General features: G+C 40.2%; 1 protein-coding gene across 2 annotated transcripts in view; it reads right to left on the reverse strand.

Moving 5' to 3' along the window:
• The window catches only part of LOC138170507 (ethanolaminephosphotransferase 1-like), a 164152-nt gene extending 163820 nt beyond the window's left edge, over nt 1-332 (reverse strand). Inside the window, exon 1 of one of the 2 annotated variants that reach the window (XM_069099893.1) lies at nt 139-332. In XM_069099893.1, coding sequence (XP_068955994.1) covers nt 139-195 — 57 coding nt within the window. In that variant the 5' untranslated portion in view covers nt 196-332. The remainder of the gene's footprint in view (nt 1-138) is intronic. The other variant, XM_069099892.1, reaches the window with a different exon arrangement.
• Nucleotides 333-18773: the final 18441 nt, after the last annotated feature.

The following is an 18773-nucleotide window of genomic DNA, read 5'->3' on the forward strand; positions in this document are numbered from 1 at the left end:
CGTGCGCCCGCGCGCGTGCACACATCCTTACATCCGCACGAATGGGCTGGTTACCCCGCCAGCCTAGGGCAAGGGGGGTGGAGGGGATTCTCCAAGCCCGCAAGACACATGGAAAGAACTGGCTCGCCGCTTCTCTACCTGGTATTGGTCGAAGCCGGCCAACTGTTCCTCCGTGACATACCGCAACTGCAACATGTTGAAGCCCAGCCTTCAGCGCCTCGAGCTCGGGCTGTCCCCAGAGCAGCCGCGCGCCGCCAGCCGCCTCCGAGCCAGCAGGAGCACTGAGAACGCAGAGGGAGTGAATGAGGAGAGAGGAGACAGAACGGAGGGGGGAGGAGGAGGAGGAGGAGGAGATGGAGGAGGAGGAGGAGGTGGCGTGACAAGTTCAGCCCTCTCCGCGCCTCCCTCGCGCTCCTCCGGTGGAAAGGCAGGAGCAGCAGCATCCGCGCTGGGAGCTAGCTCCACACCATTCACTTCTTCCTCTGGAAAGAAAGAACTGAGGCTGCTATTGGATGGCAACCGAGATGACCGGCGACTACCGTCCCTTGATCACAACTAAGGAAGGCATTTTGTCATATACACTGTAGGTTGAACTCCATGTGGCCATTACCCGTGTCTAAGGAAAAGAGGGTCTTACCAATGGATCCACTGACAAGGTTTTAAGGGCTCCCTATGTACCAAGCGCTGTGCTAGATGCTAGAGATAGGAAGACAAAAATGAAACAGGCCCTGTCCTCAAGGAGTTTCCATTCTACTAGGGAGACAACTTGTACCTGTGCTGGCACATGGCAGGCGCTTAATAAAAGTTTACTGAATTAAAATGTTTAGGATGCTAGTTCCGTCCCTCTGAGTTTACCTTCACATGTACCGTATATATTTTATACCTACAGTTATTCGCACGTTGTCTCCCCCATTAGAATATGAGCTCTCTGAGGGAACGGGCGGTGGTTTCGCTTTTCTTTGAAGCCGAAGAGCTTAGTAGAATTCTTGGCACATAGTGTTTGTTAACTGACATGTATATAACAAAAAGTATTTGTCATGTATTTTATTAAATTTGTCCTTACAGTGAAATGTCATTGATATAATTGACACTTTGGGGAATAATAATTATAATACTTCACATTCATATAGACCTTTTTTTAGTTTGTTTCACTTATTTCTTTTGAGCCTCCTAATAACCTTGTGAATTAGTTACTATTATTATTTTCCAGATGAGAAAACTGAGACTTAAAAGAGATTCAGTGACTTGTCCAGGGTCACACAGCTAGTAAATGTTGGAGACAGGTCTGGTCCTCACATACATGGGAAAGATCTATGATTTATTCAATAAGCCATCCTCTGGGTATGGGAACTTCCTCTACCAACACAGGAGCTATAACTTAAAGGTTAGTCTTGGGGAATTGCCTAAGGCACATAGAAGTTAAGCAACTTACCTGGGGTCACATTAGTTTGTGTCAATCAGAATTTGAATCCAAATCTTCCTGTATGAAAGCCCACCCACCACTTCAGCCACCATTCCTATTTCCTCTCTCTCTCTCTCTCTCTCTCTCTCTCTCTCTCTCTCTCTCTCTCTCACACACACACACACACACACACACACACACACACACACACAAAGACCACCATGCTGTTCTATAGTATGCTTCAGAAGTCTATCTTCTGAAGATACTGTGATTATGTAAATTATTGCACTAACATAATTTATTATGTATTTGTAATATTCCTTTTCAATAAATGTATACACACATGCACACACATACACACACATGCACACACATATTTAAGATGTATTCCAAAAAAAAAAAAGAAGAAAATAATTGTTTTATGTAATTGGTAAGTAAGGTATGGAGACAAGGCAAATCTGTGATGTTTTTGTGCCAGAGTAATGAGGCCATGGATGAGACTTCTAACCCTATAACCCTTAGTTACAGTCTTCAGCTCTGAGAATATAGCTCTGTGCTGGGAAATGGGATTGTCAAGTATATAGAGTTTGTTATCTGGCCCTCCTGATCTCCCCCACCACTTTCAGCTCTTCTCCTGACCCTCTCTCACAAATCCTGATTGCATTAGCTAGTATCATTTTAAAGCATTACACTTGCATATATTATTTTCATCTTAATTAGGAACTCAACCACCAAAACAAAAAACTTCTAAACACAAAAGAACAAATCTCCACACATAAGCCATAAGGTTCATAAAATCACTGATCTAGACCCAGGAGGTCTTGCGGTGGCCACTTAATCCCGCCCACTCATTTTTTAGTTGAAGAAACTGGGACCCTAGAAAGTTAAAGAATTGCTCCTATCCGTGTTTCCCCGATAATAAGACACTGTCTTATTAATTTTTTTGGACAGAAAAACACCACAGGGCTTATTTTCAGGGGAGGGCTTATTTTAATGAACATTGACAGCAATTTTAATAAACAGGTAAATGTGAACAAAAAAAATGTACCTTTATTCAATAATGAATTCAATAAAGAACAGGATGACGCGCTCACTGCTACAGCTCTGATTGGATGCAGCTTCACGGGGGGAGGGGGGGCAGGGGGAGGGGATGGTGCATACAGAGGGTACCGTAATGTAGCGTGTAGCGCAGGGGATCACCTTCACTACAGTAGCAATCTCAATAGGGCTTATTTTCGGGGGAGGGCTTATCTTAGAGGAATCTTACACAGTAAGGGGAGGGCTTATTTTGGGGATAGGTCTTATTATCGGGGAAACACAGTATCTAAGGCTCTGTCAAAAGGATGCATCAGAGAATGAAAGCAGAAACAGGGTTATGGCTAAGTATGAGAAGTATGGCTATGAAAGAGAAAGGACAAGGGGAAAGAAAGCAAAGAAGGAAGGGAGGAAAGGGAGAGGTAGGGGAGAATCTGAATCAGAACAAGAATTGTGGAAATTCCTCTGTTAAAGACTTATACTGAAAACATGACAATTGAGAACCTCTTGTTCATTGTTCTAATGATTTTTACCATTGGGTTAAAATGTACTTGGGCAAATGGACATGTGGAACTTGAACTAATTACAGGTGCTCTTTAACATATGGTTACTGGAGAACAGATAACTGATCAATTAGAGCAATGGTAGAAAAACAAGAGCCACAGGTGATATATGACTAGGGAGTCTGAGGCTTTAAAAAAAAATCAACAGAAATCTGAGTGACTAGGTAAACAATGATTAAAATTGGAGGTGTGCCACACTTTAAAAAAAAGGCATTCCTAAACCTTTTTATAAGTGCTATTATATTCTGAATGCACTAGATAATTTACTCTTAAAAGAATACTATGGGGAAAAAACATTTGTAAGGTGGGGAATCCTTACACAATGGGAATAACAACTCCCTAATATATGTGTTTCATAAGTTTATATTCTCACATGTGGGCTTAAACTTAAAGAAAGAAATATCTGTATCATAAAAACAAGTCTCAAGGACCCAGACCTACCACCAGCACTCAGTGAATGAATGAATAAATGAATGAAAAAGCATTTAAGTACTTCCTATGTGGGAGACAGTTAAGGAGAATTAATTGGTCTTTAATCTCAACATGGTTCATACTTAAAGATTTTGGATCCTGTGAAATCAATAAGGCCATTGTCATAGCTTCTAGATAGAAGTTGTAAAGATTTATACATACACACAACTGAAGTATAACCTTGTTTAAAACCTAAATTCACAACAACAGTAACAAATCCATGTTAAATACCAAAAAAAAAGGAGGTAAGGAAAAAGCAGGGCAATTTTGTTAACACTGGACAAATATCAATATACATTTTTTTTGCTTTTTGCTGGATAAAATGGCAAATAAGTTTAGAAATATGTATAATCACAATCTGTTTTGAAATATGCTTTAATTTATTTTCTTTTGTTTCTACGAACATATTTGAATTCTAATGCTTGTCAATACGAGTGAAACAAAAATTAATTTAAAAAATTAGTTGGGAATTTAAAATGTAACCAAAAAATTTAATTTTTTAAAAAATAATTAATTTTCTCAACCCAACATCCTAAACACTGTTATTATGCTGAAAATTGTGAAGTCATCAAAATTTGTCCCTACTTTCAAGTCCTGTGTCCTTCCTTGGCAGACCCCTACTCATACATATCATTGTCTTAATTTGTTCTCAGCTATCTGTCAACTAACTACAATATTTTCACAGAAAAAGCACAGAATATATTGGAGCTTGAAGGGACCTTGAAGATTTCATTTGATCCTTATTGGTAAAACTTAAGCCTAGAAAACTGAACTGATTTGTCCATGTTCTGAATCTTTCTAATAGTGGAATTTCAAACACTCTGAATGGAAAGTCCAGAGGCTTGCCACTGCCTCAAATCAACCATGCAGGCCCCTGTATAATCTGCTTATTCAAATGCTGATTTCACCCATCTCCTGCCAATTTTTCATTTTTTATTCTCTCCCTTTCTATAGTCTCTCTTCTCCTCCAACCCTTTTCCACCTACTGCTTGTATTGCTATAAGTTTTTCTTTTTTTTTTTTTTTTACTTTTTGGAGGGGGGAAGGGAGGGCAATTGGGGTTAAGTGACTTGCCCAAGATCACACAGCTAGTTTTTGTGTTAAATGTCAAATTTGAACTCAGGTCCTCCTGACTCCAGGGCTGGTACTCTATTCACTGGGCCACCTAGCCACCCCATACTAGAGATTTCTTGATGGTTTCCCTACATGTACTCAGTCTATTTTACACATGCTGCTAGAATATTCTTCCTCTTAAACTATTTTCTGCATTTCCTGCTCATGCTCAAGAAGTTTTCCTTTAAATAGCGCTTTATTGTTTGTAAAACACTTCATATGCATTATCTCAATAGACCCTCAAAATTCTGAGGGAGATAATGCACATATTAATACTTTCATCATATACATAAATATAGCATACACATATACACATTCATGTATACAAACACATGTGAATACATATACACGTGAGGGAAATGAGGTGAAAAGAGATTGGCTTTTTTCTATTTATCCGGTCTTATCTTCTAGTCCAGGGGTGGGGAACTTGTGACCTCAAGGCCACACTTGGCCCTCTAGGTCCTCAAGGAAGGCACTTTGAATGAATTCAAACTTCACAGAACAAATCCTCTTAATGAAAGGATTTCATAGATATGTTTATGTCACTTCTCTGATCAAAAATATTCAGCAATCTCCTATTGCCTACTTACTGATACTAATATTTTTTATTTTGGCCTGGCATTCAAAGATCTCTATAGTCAGACATCACTCTACCTTTCTCCCTGATATCACATTATGTTTTTCCCATGTGTTCCCTGATGCAGCCCAACTATATTACTCCCTGTTCTTTGAACTTTCCAACCTTCATATCTTGGTTCATGTTATTTCCTATGTCTGGCATTTCTTCTCTCCCTTTTTGCCTGCTCAATGCCTACTCATCCTTCAAAGTTCATTTTAAATTCCTTCTCTTCCAAGAAGTTTTTCTAATTTTTCATCTTGGTAACAACCTGCCCCTAAGAGCACTTTTCTGTATTCCTTTATAATGCACTTATGTAGTATTTTGTGTTACAGTTGTTTGCATTCGGATTCTTATCTCTAGTTGACTATAAGCTCTATGAGGGTAGAGAGACTTTATATAAACTTTGCATCTCCCCCAGTGACTAATATAGTGTTCTATATACTGTAGTTGCTTAATGGTTTGTTAATTGCCAAAAGGTTCCAGGAGAGTGTGTTCCATGTTCCTATTTGTCTATAGTCCATTGATCAAGAAATTTGGGACAGAAAGCATAGAGAACACTAAAGGAAAATGATTGTGATGAATCTGTGGCCCAGAATAGCAAAAATAGCATACTTGATACTATCTTCTGAGTCAATATTTTCCCCTTTCAGGTACACTGATAGAAGCTAATAACACAGCAGGAAAGATTATTTTTCAATTTTCTTCCAACTCTGAGATTCTGTGGTCTCCTTTGATCTAAGTTCAACATGCCATATAATCGATAAATTTTCATGAAATAAGATATGAAAGGCTAAAAAGAAACTTTTTGCCTGGGAAACCTTTTCGGAAGCTTGTATCATTCTGAGAACAATTGATCTTTTTGTGCTGTCTAATGTTTCCCCAACATGTGATAGAACCATAAACTGAGCCCTTTAGGGTTTCTCTGGAGAGATTATTTGTCCAGGACTTTTGATTCTGGATGCCCTAGACCGCAAGATCCTGGAGAAATTTGGCAAAGGTTTTTAGGCTGTAAATGTACAGGTGATTTTTTTTTTTCAGTTTTGCTGTTTTTCATTTTGTGATTGCTTGACTTTCTAAATACGAATACCTTTTATATTATTGAAATCTGTATAAATATTGATATACTGTTTCCTGACACCCCCATTCCACCACTTTGCAGAGAGGTGAGAGGTCCACAAGTTTACATTGCACAAATTTTTAGACGTTTCATTGAATTTCTCAGTTATGTAAATTTTTTCTTCTTTTTTTCTTTAAAAAATACTCATTAGGGGCGGCCAGGTAGCACAGCGAGTAAGAGCACCAGCTCCAGTGTCAGGATGACCTGGAGATCAAATCCCGGGCTCAGACACTTAGCACCCACCCAAAAACACCTGGACGTGTAACTTTGAGCAAGTTATTTAACCCCAATTGCTTTAAAACAAAAACAAAAACAAAACATTATATGGAATGGTTCTCTGAGAGAGAAGGAAATGAATACTGAAGAAAATTATGATAATATTTAAAAACAAAAGAGGGGGAAGCTAAGTGGCACAGCTACTATAGCACCCTCCTTGGAGTCAGGAGGACCTGAGTTAAAATGCCACTTCACACTTGTACTAGCTGGGTGACCCTGACCAAGTCACTTAACCCTGCTTGCCTCCAAAACAAACCAAAAATAAATTAAAAACAAAAGATGCCAATACTTTAAAAAAAAGAAAGCTGTATTACTATTTCAGAAAGATCCATATAGAGTTTCCCTGACCATGTTGTGCATTCCCCAAAGGGATTCAGAGTCTAGAGTTGATTGACTCCTTAGGAGAGAAACCAAACTAACTTGGTTTGGTACCTGCTACCAATCCTAGACCCTGGAGAGACGTGATATTTCACCTTTTTTCCACTACCACTGCCCCACCTACCCAACTGAAATGGTTGGACAGTTTGGAAATATGTCTACTTGATCTGTTTCTGTCTTGATAATTCTATCTGTATATTCTGAAGTTCAGGTGCTGACCTTTTTCCCCTGAACTAGGAAAATGATACATATTTGACTCATTAAAGTAAGCTTGTTAACCCATTTTGAGTTGTTTTCCTTTAACAAAGCAGATCTAAGAACCTGTGTTGGCAGCGACCCTGGGGACGCTGGGGTGCTTGCCGCTACACCAACTCTTACACATATATGGAAGAGAAGACTAATGGGAGTATAGTATAACTTGGGTGTGCCAAGTGTGGAAAATAATTTCTCAAAGAATCAGGGACCCAGTGATCTCCTGCAGTCTCTAAAAGATCATGGCACCAGAGGTCCAGCAGTACCTCTCAAATAACTGAGACCTGTGTATATTCTTTTCCTTAAATCTCTCTTCCCTTGTTTCCTTATGTCTTCGGATATCTGAGCATAGGCCTTATGCCTAACCTTGTTTGAAAATATTCCCACAACTGAGTCCGTTGCTTTTATAGTGGAGGTCCTGATCAACCTGATGAACCTAAAGGGTGGGGAAACTTGTTTTGACTTTATCTTATGGATTAGAGATGAATTTATAGACTTGGGCTGTGGTTAATCAATTGAAAATGAATTGGTTAGCTCTAACACTTATGGGTCAGAACAGCTTTATTTGCATTTCCTTATAAAAATGAGGATCAGTTGAAAAATTGCACTTTTTAAAAAGAGCTCCAGAAGAGTTAAAAACAAATTTAGATGCTGGGAAGTTTTCCTCTCTGGGAATTGCCGTTGGTTGCTATAGGGCAAATTTTTGTATTTATATTTACATATACATATATACACACTATATACACACACATATATATATATAGTATGTGTATATATAGAGATAGATAGATAGATAGATAGATAGATAGATAGATAGATAGATAGACAGATAGATAGATAAATATAGTGTGTGTGTGTGTTGCATTTACTCTTATATACACACACCAAGAAGAGAATTCCTGGAATCCAAATTTTTGGTTCAAGCCTTGAAAAGGGAAGTGGTATAAGCTCTGTGACAAAAGGATTTCTGGCTGCAACAATGATAAGAAAACGATTGTGATGGGAAAGAAACTCTGACTCAAAGTTCTTGTCGCCACCATGATAAGAAGAGGACACTGCCCCAGCCTCTATTTTAAGCTTCCAAACGTCATTCCTGAGAGTCAGAGCATCATAGCACCTGCAAGAATCAGGGTTGGGAAAAAAGTCACAGTTCCAGTTTTGACTGGCTGACAAGGATCCTTATTTGGCCCTTTTGGTTTCTTATTTCCAGGCATATAAACCCCTATCTTCCTTTCTTGCTTTCTATAAGATTCTGTTTTCCTATATTGTTTATGTATGTAGAATGTGAATACATTCAATATAAGGTTTCTGAGCCTGATGCTCTAGGCTCCCTGACTTTTGTATACAGTTGAGCCTGAACTCTGAGAATAATCATTTTTTAAAATAGCAGTTGACAGCAGCAAAGAGTGGCCCAGCATGGCAAGGCAGCAAGTTGATCCATCAACCACGAGGGCCATTCCCAGGACTATCACTGCAGGGCTGGGATCTGTCACAGCTGGGAAAGAGACAAATGCAGGGCCTGTGGCAGTGGCAGCAGCTACTCCTGGGACTATCAACCCACAGCCTGGAAATTTAAAAAGCACCTATCTGAACTTCCAGGGACCAGGATGGCAGAGTGAAATCCAGCTGCTCCAATCCCCGCCTCCCCGACCCTGAAAACACAGAAATTATCACCCCAGAGGAAAATTTTAAAACAGTGAAGGTTTGGGAGTCCTAGAGTAAGGGCATGACTAAGGCCCTGGGTCAAAATGGGTAAAAGACAGATTGCAAAGAAAAAGACTCTAAAATCCTATTATTGCAAGTGGGAGGAACCAAATTCAGAAGGAGACAACATTGACCCCACATCCACAGCTGAAGCCTCAACAGGGAATATGAACTGATCTCAAGCACAGAAAGTGTTCTTAGAAGAGTCAAGAAGGATTTTGGAAACCAAATTAGAGAGGTAGAAGATAAAATTACTAACTCTTTTAAAATCAAAATTGTGAAAATAGAAAAGTTTTTCAATGAAGAAAGTAGCTCCTTAAAAAGAAAAATGTAGGGGTGGCCCGCTGGCTCAGTGAGTAAGAGCACTGGCTCCAGTGTCAGGATGACCTGGAGATCAAATCCCGGCTCAGATACTCAGCACCACACCCAGAAATAACTGACCGTGTAACCTTGAGCGAGTTACTTAACCCCTATTGCTTACAAAAAAAAAAAAAGAAAAATGTGTGAACTAAAAATGAAATCTGAACATATGGAAAAGGAGCTTCAAAAACTAACCAAGAAAAATAATTTGCTAAAAGTTAGAATCAACCAAATTGAAGCTAATAATTCTATGAGGCAGCAAGAATCAGTCAAACAAAACATCAAAAATGAAAAATTAGAAAAAGAGGTAAAATATATCAATAGAAAAATAACTGTCCTGGAAAACAGATCTAGGAGAGATAATCTAAGAATTATTGGTTCACTGGAAAATCATGATAAAAAAAGAGCCTGGACAACATCTTCCAAGAGCTCATCAAGGAAAACTGCCCTGAGATTCTAGAACTGGAGGGTAAAATAGAAATTGAGAGAATTCACCAGACAGCTCCTGAAAGAGATCCCAAATTGAAAACTCCACAAAATTCCAGCACTCAGTAAATAAAGGTTGAGACTGTAAGCAGTCTCCTAAAACAAGTAATAGTTTACCTATCAGACTTGCGGAGAGGGAAAGACTTTATGACTAAACAAGAATTAGAGAACATTATAGAATGTAAAATGGATAATTTTGACTACATGAAATTGAAAAGTTTCTGTACAAACAAAGTCAATGTAACCAAGATTAAGAGGGAGGTGGGAAATTAGGAAAGAATCTTTACAACCTATGTCTCTGAAAAAGGACTCATTTCTAAAATATACAGAGAATTGAGTCAAATTTATAAGAATACAAGTCATTCCCCAATTGATAAATGGTCAAAGGATATGAACAGGCAGTTTTCAGAGAAAAAAATTAAAGATATCTATAAGCACACAAAGAAATGCTCTAATTCACTATTGATTAGAGAAATGCAAATCAAAACAACTCTGAGGTACCACATTTCACCAGTCAGATTGTATAAAATGACAAAACAGGAAAATGACAAATGCTGGAGAGGATGTGGACAAATTGGAACACTAATGCATTGCTGGTGGAGTTGTGAACTGATCCAGCCTTTCTGGAGAGCAATCTGGAATTATGCCCAAAGGGCTATAAATACTTTCATACCCTTTGATCCAGCAATACCACTCCTAGGTTTATATCCCAAAGAGATCATAGAAATGGGAGAAAGACCCATATGTACAAAAATGTTTATAGCAGCTCTTTTTGTGGTAGCAAAGAATTGGAAATTAAGGGGGTGCCCATCAATTGGGGAATGGCTGAACAAGTTGTGGTATATGCATGTTATGGAATACTATTGTTCTATAAGAAACGAGGAGCAGACGGTCTTCATATTTACCTGGAGAGGCTTAAAAGAACTGATGCTGAGTGAGAAGAGTAGAACCAGGAGAAATTTGTACACAATTATAGACACAACGTATGTGTGATGACCAACTTTGATAGACTGGACTCTTCTCAGCAATGCAGGGATCTAAGTCAATCCCAAAAGACTCATGATGGAGAGAAATATGTGCATCCAGAGAGAGAACGAAAAAGAACTAAGATTATATCCAGGTGGAAGCAAAATACCTGATCTTTTTCCCTCTCTTATTTAGTTTTATGTCCTCTTTACCATTTTTCATTCCAGCTGCTACAATCTGTCTTTATAACTTGACTAATGTATAATGTGAAAGTATTTACAGATCCTATACTTGACTATAAGCCGTCATGGTGGGGGGGGGAGGGAAGGGAGGGGGACAAAATGTGAAACTCAAGGAATTGTGGAATTGAACCTGTAAACTAAAAGGAAATAAACAAATTAATAATAAAAAAAAGAATGTTTGAAATTCCTCTATTCCACTGAATGACCATATTTTCCCCTGAAACATCACACTCAGTTTTTCTGGGTAGGTGATTCTTGGTTTTAATCCCAGATCCTCTGCCCTCTGGAATATCCTATTCCAGGCTCTTCGATCCCTCAGTGTAGAAGCTGCCAGATCCTGTGTTATCCTGATTGTGTTTCCACAATGTTCAAATTGTTTCTTCCTGGCTGCTCATAATATTCTCTCCTTGATCTGAGAATTTCTGGACCTGGCTATAATATTCCTAGGAGTTTTCTTTTTGGGATTTTTTTCAGGAGGTGATCAGAGGATTCTTTCAACCTTTATTTTGCCTTCTGGTTCTAAAATATCTGGGCAATTTTCCTTCAGAATTTCTTGCAGGATGATTTCTAGGTTCTTTTCCTGATCATGGTTTTCAGGTAGTCCAATAATTTTTAAATTATCTCTCAGGAATCTATTTTCCAGGTCAGTGGTTTTTCCCATGAGATATTTCACATTGCCTTCTACTTCCATTGGTGTGGATCTGTTTAACATCATCTTGATTTCTCTTAAAGTCACTAGCTTCCCTTTGCTCCAATCTAAATCTGAGGGAACTATTCTCCTCATTGAGCTTTTGAGATTCTTTTTCCATCTGGCAAATTTGGCTTTTTAAGGCATTCCTATCCTCATTGCCTTTTTGAGCTTCTTTTGCCAATTGAGTCAGTCTATTTTTTAAGGTGTGATTTTTCTCAGTCAGGCTGTTGACTTTCATTTTGTAATTTTCTTGCATTGTTCTCATTTCTTTTCTAATTTCTCCTCCACTTCTCTTATCTGCTTCTTTTTTTTTTTAAAGCAATAGGGGTTAAGTAACTTGCTCAAGGTTACATGGCCAGTTATTTCTGGGTGTGGTGCTGAGTATCTGAGCCCAGATTTGATCCAGGTCATCCCAACACTGGAGCCGGTGCTCTTACTCGCTGAGCCACCTGGCCACCCCTAAGCAATTGGAGTTAAGTAACTTGCTCAAGGTTATACGGCCAGGTGTTTCTGGGTGGGTGCCAAGTGTCTGAGCCTGGGATTCGATCTCCAGGTCTTCTTAACACTGGAGCCAGTGCTCTTACTCGCCTTGCTACCTAGCCGCCCCCTCTTATCTGCTTCTTAAGGTCCTCTATGGCGTGTAACCAGCTCGTATTTTTCTTGGAAGCTTTTGGTGCAGGAGTTCTGACTTCACTGTCTTCCTCGTGTTCCATGCTCTGCTCCTTTTTGTCCCCAAAATAGAAGTCTAATGTTGGAGTCTTCTGTTTGTTTTGCTTCCTTTGTCTGGTCATGTCACCCCTCAGTCACTTGACCCCTGGGCTTTTTGTCACAGTAGGTCTCTGCCACCAGACAGGGGAGCTTTCATCCCAAATGCTGGGGTTTTCTCAGCTGCCCCAGGTTTTAGTTGGGTGCCCTCTCTGACTCCTCCACATGCTCTGGCAAGCTGGTCGTGTACCCCAGGACCTCCACCCAGATTGGTTCATGTGGACCACAATCCAGTTTCAAGCAGGTTAAAGCAAGAGCAATTACCCCTCAGACTGGTCACTTGTTCCCCCTACTCTCTGCAGGATAGGAGCTGAACCTGCCATGTGGTGCTGGCTGGCTGTGCAGTCTCAATGGCTTCTCGCCCTGGGGGCAAAAGCCGAAGCACTCCCAACTACTGGTGCCAAAACCACACTGCACTGACATCTCACTATCCTTCGCATCTATGTGGTGATAAATCTGGAAACAGCCACAGCTGCTGGTGATCTGGAGTTCTTCCAGCTGGAGGCTGGTCAGGCCCACCCTGAGGCTAAAACCTCGGCTCATGAGTGCCTGGGCTCAGCTCCCAGAGTGCTGTGCTGGCCTCTTGCTCCCAGCTGGGCTGTCCTCAGCAGGAGGTTAGCTTCTCTGTGTCATTTTGTGGGTTCTGCAGCTCTAAAGTTTGTTTAGAGTCCCCTTTTTACATGGATTGGGGAAGGTGGAAGCTGGAGCCCCAGGGAGGTCCTGCTTCTACTCCACCATCTTGACTCTGCCCTAAAATTTTACTTTAAAAAATAGCAGTTGACTATCTCTGCATCATTGATTTACTGATTGATAGCAGTATCTAATCAATGGACCCACAAATAATTTTTATCTCAGCTCTCAGCCCAAGTTTTGGCAGTCCTACAGAGGGTAACCACACAGCCAAATAGTGATAGTCTCTGAACCTCAAACTTCAGCCATCTAGAGAGAGGGGGATACTTCCTGAGCTACCACCAGTCTTGCATAGAGTCCCATATCCTTTTCTAGGGTGAAAGAAGGATTCTTTAGAATGTTTAGGGGCTCCTTATCTAATGTTTTTCTTATGGAAGAGTCCAAGCCCTCAGGGTAGTACTATAAAGCTAGAGGCTTTAGTATACTTAGTATAGTAAGTACCCTGAGGACAAAAATGGTACAATCTACAATGTTGGAGGGGTTATCATTCTAAGCATCCACAAGTTTATTTCCCTGTTGAGGATAGTCCAAACCACAAGTTGGTTCTCTGACTCTAAGAAACTGTATAAGGCCTTGGAGAGAAGCAGGATTATAGAGGGAGGAGAATTATCTTGATTATTTTAAGCTACTGTGAGTGTTTTTAATATTTTCTGAATTTGCTGTGAGGTAAAATAAAGATTGCCATGTACCTGATATTCCTTGTAGCCCTGAGTGCTTTAACAGAAGCTAGGGACTCTTTGACCCACAACTGTAGAGATATAGATAAGAGCTATGTATTTTTCAGAGATAACTCTCAGACCAGTTGAAGAGTTTTGATTTGGAGGCTTTCCTGGAAGATAAGTCTGGTGTGTGCCCATAGCTTTGCATATAGGGTCACACAATATTCAGTTTGACTCTTTTGTGAAGTCCATTTAGTCTTGAAGCATCTAAAACAGATCAGGAAGCTTACATTTGTATAGTGCTTTACAGGTTTCGGGGAGGGAGAGGTTCAGTTGTTTTTCAATCATGTCAAACTCTTTGGGATGCCATTTGGGGTTCTCTTGGCAAAGATACTGAAAACTTTGCTTTTTCCTTCTACAGCTCATTTTACCTATGAGGAAATAGAGGCAAATAGAGTTAAGTGACTTGCCCAGGATCACACAGCTAGTATCTGAAGCCAGGTTTGAACTCAGAAAGTCTTTCTGACTCCAGGCATGGCAATCTACCTATTGTGCCACTTAACTGTTCCACTTTAGAGTTTAAAAAGTATCAAATCTTGATGTCTGCAAGTAGGCACAGTCTAGGGACAGGCAACTGAGCTCAGTTAGAGAGGATCAGGTTATAAGACCATTGGACTGCAGATCACAAGATTACATATTAGAACTAGCAGGGACCTATTGAATCCAAACTCTTCCTTTTACAGATGAGGAAACTGAGACCCAAAGAGGTTAAATAACTTGTCAAAGGCCACACTAACTGTTTGAGACAGGATTTGAACTCAGTATTTATTCAGTTCTTACTACATGTAAGGCACTGTACTAAATGATGGAAATATAATGAATGCAAAAAACAACAAAACAAAACAAAAACAAAAAATCCAAGATACTTACCCTCAAGGAGTTCACATCCTAACTGAAGAGAAAGACATGCAAACAACTATCAACATAAAGGATATATACAGTATAAATAGGAGACAAACTCAGCAGGAAGGCAGTGGAAGAAACAGGAAAAGACCTCTTATGCAAAGTGTTATTTGAGCTGAGTCTTAAAGGAATTCAGAGAAACCAAGAGGGGGTGGCTAGGTGGCACAGTGAATAGAGCACCTGCCCTGGAGTCAGGAAGACCTGAGTTCAAATCTGGACTCACACACTTAACACTTCCTAGCTGTGTGACCTTGGGCAAGTCACTTAAGCCCAATTGCCCTCCCAAAAAAAAGAGCAAAAAAAAAGTTGAAGTGCTAGAGTAGAATTTATTATGTAAAAAGAAAGCAGGCATTCTTCTCCTCATTGGCTTTTTGAGACTCTTTTGCCATTTAAGTAAGTCTATTTTTAAGGTGATATTTTTTTCAGTCATGTTGTTGACTTGCTTTTCATGATTTTCTTGTGTCATTCTCATTTCTTTTCCCAATTTTTCCTCCACTTCTCTTATCTGGTTTTCAAAATCCTTCTTAAGCTCCTCTATGGCCTGTAACCAATTCATATTTTTCTTGGAAGCTTTTGGTGCAGGAGTTCTGACTTTGTTGTCTTCCTGCCATCCCATGCTTTGATCCTTTTTGCCCCCCGAAAAGGAATCCAAAGTTGGATTGCTATGTTTGCTTTGCTTCCTTTGCTTGCTCATGTTGCAAAGTCAATTACTTGACTTTTGAACTTTTTGCCACAGTAGAACTCTGCTTCCAGAGAGGAGAGCTTTGTCCCAAATTGCTGGGGGTTTTGCAGCTGCCGGAACTATTAGTTGGCTGCCCTCTCTGAAGCCTCCACGTGCTCTGGCTCACTGGTCACACAGGACCTCTACCCTAGACAGTGATCCAGATCCAAGGAGGTTAAAGTAAGAGCAATTACCCCTCAGACTGGTTGCTTGATTCTCCTACAACCTGTAGTCCAGGAGCTCTGAAGCAGCCATGTGGCTGCGGCTGCGGCAACTCAGCCACTTCTCCCTCCAGGGGTAGAGGCCGGACCACATTCCCAGACTCCCTGTTCCCAAATTCTACACTGACCTCTCACTTTGTCTTTGGCATTTATGGGTTGATAATTCTGGAAACTGCCACAGCTGCTGGTGATCTACTCTCCCAATGTTCCTCTGGCTGCAGCTGGTCAGGCCGCCCTGAGGCTAAAACCATGAGCTCATGCAGGGCTGGGCTCTGCTCCCAGCAGACTGCGATGAACCCTTCCTGTCTGCCTGCCAGGCTGTTTTCAGCTGGAGATTTGTTTCTTTCTCTCTGTCACTTTGTGGGTTCTGTAGCCCTAAAGTTTGTTTAGAGTCATTTTTATAGATATTTGAGATGGTTATGGGGGAAGCTCATCAAGTTTTCCTCCTTCTATGCTGCCATCTTGGCTCCACCCCCAATTTTTTTTTTAAGATTGGGGAGACATGGATTTGTTTGTAGGCATCAAGGAAGCTGCTAGTAGGATAAAATTGAAGATTAGTGGAAAAGTAAGTATAATAGAGGGAGGAGCAATTTGTTGGAGAGTACAGGATGGAATGGAATGATGTACAATATGGGAAGGCATAAGAATGATGTGAAATGAAGGGGTGTAAAGTCAAGCACAAGCAGCTTTCCAGAGGACTGCTGCTGTGAACAGCTTTCAAGATTCTGATTACCTAGTATAGTGAACTGTCTATTTATTCAGTAACAAATCAGAGCAAAACATTCACAGAAAATCAAGGTACAGCATTCACCATGTAACAGCTCAACAACTTATCACTAAAATGGCCACATAGTTTTCACCAAAGTGGTCATATAGTTCTGAACAAAGTTCAGTCATTTAGTAACTCAATCATTCAATCATCCTTAAGGAGGCTTGCCTCCCTAAGGGACACAAAGTACAGAAGTCAAAGTACTCCACCCCTGGGTACAATTAAATTACAATTTCATCAGTCACTACTCAGTACCCATGGAGAGGTCTTTTCATCTTGACTTGGGGCAGGCTTTCAGCTTCCATGGCTCCTCTTCCATGGTTCAACTCCCACCTTAATCTAACCAACTGCCACCTGAGTTCAAATGCAGACAGCTCTCCATGAAGTTCCTGCTCCATATTGAAGCTCACAGTATCCAGTCCACCTCAAGTCCTTCACAGTTTCTGTTCCTGGGAATAGAAAACTTAATAGAGCCACAGACAAAGTACCGACACCATAGTCATGCTTCCTCTGGCAGCTCCAGCTGACCCTCAGAAGTCTTTAGCAGCTCCATTCTCAAAATCAAAATCACTTTCTCCCATTCTCAAAATCAAAATCACTTGGGGTGACTAGGTGGCACAGTAAGTAAAACACCAGCCCCAGAGTCAGGAGGACCCGAGTTCGGTTCTGGCCTTAGACAATTAACACCCACACAAAAAAACTAGCCGTGTAACCTTGGGCAAGTTACTTAACCCCAATTGCCCTCCAAAAAAAAGCAAGAAAAAAAAAAGCAAAATCACTTTCTCCCATTCTCAAAAACAAAACCACTTTTTCCATGGAAGTTCCAGTTCAGCAGCAGCAGCCCAGCCTTCAGATGATTGCTGAGAGAAAGTCTCTCTCTCTCTCTCTCTCTCTCTCTCTCTCTCTCTCTCTCTCTCTCCAGCAGCAGCTACTCTACCTCCGTGAAGCTTATCCTAAGAACTTCTGACTGTCCAGCTTGTGCTCTTCCTTAAATACAGTATAGCTCCTCCATATTCATCCCCTTCCTGTTAATGTCAGCAACAGAGGTTCCCTGTTCAGTCCCTTCCTGTTACATCAGCAACAGGGGTTCATACTTCTGTTTCTTTAACAGAGGCTTAATTTGAAACTAGGTGCTAAGTACCTCTTAGCTTGCCAATACAAAGGGATCTTCAAATTTCATTACTATTACAAGGGGAAGGGTAAAAAGAAGCTCTTGTAGAAAGCCTTATTTTTTTCTGTGGCAAACAGGCTAACATCTTCAAGTGAGTCAGTGAGGGGAAGGGTACCATGGAAGGCTTAAAGAGGAATGAAAAGATTTGAAATGACTATGGAAAGTGGGATAGCCAATCAATTAGGGAGGTGAAATTAAAGTGTAATAAGTGTGCTGGAGTCAATTGGCTCGTAAGATCCAATTGTTAAATTTTCAGTGTGAGCATTTAGATATCAGATATCAGCAAATCCTACAAATTAGGGTTTGACTTATTGTTTTGTTGATTTATAGAATTAAGAAAGTGATGGGGGTGGTGGCACAGTGAATAGAGCACCGGCCCTGGAGTCAGGATGACCTGAGTTCAAATCTGGCCTCAGACACTTAACACAAAAAAAATTTAGCCATGTGACCTTAGGCAAGTCACTTAACCCCAATTGTCCTATGTTCTCCCCTTCCCCAAAAAAATAAATAAATAAAAGGGAAAAAACAATTATAAAAATAGAAAGTGATGGAGAAAAATGTTAATTTAGATTAAATTTAAAAGTACACACTGTGTGTGTGTATACTTTTTCTTTTGAGAGGAAGATGTTAAATAGTTGCCAGCATATTGATGGCTATAGGACAAGTCTTTTGGACACATTGTTTAGATATCTTCTTTGTTATATTCTGGGTCTAGACTCTGGAACACAGGACTGTCCGATGAAACCAACTGGCCATATTGGTATTCCCCTAGAGACACAATTCTTGATTGACTGAGAGAATGCTAAACTCAAAGCTGTATCTTATTCTTACCTGAGTAAGGAACTTCAGTTTGTGGTAGAATATTGGGAGAGGAACTTTGGAGATATGTGGAAAGAGGAGTTTCAGGAAGGTGGTCAAGAGAGACTCTGAATGTTGGACTAGAGTACTTGGAGACATGTACATGTATGGGGACCAGCCTCATCATGTTTCTTTACTTGTAAGTCTTGAAATTCTGGTGGCTGCTAAGAAGAAATCTCTAGTTGAGAACATTCCTTCATCTTGTTTTGAGTTAAAATTTTACTGCTTTTCCACCTGAAGAGCTGATTTATTTTTGGCATATTTTAATCTAATCTTCCATTT

Source organism: Petaurus breviceps, unplaced genomic scaffold (assembly GCF_028583685.1).
Source record: "Petaurus breviceps papuanus isolate PSGF00001 unplaced genomic scaffold, PetGlider_PUasm1.0 38, whole genome shotgun sequence".
Classification (NCBI taxonomy): domain Eukaryota; kingdom Metazoa; phylum Chordata; class Mammalia; order Diprotodontia; family Petauridae; genus Petaurus; species Petaurus breviceps.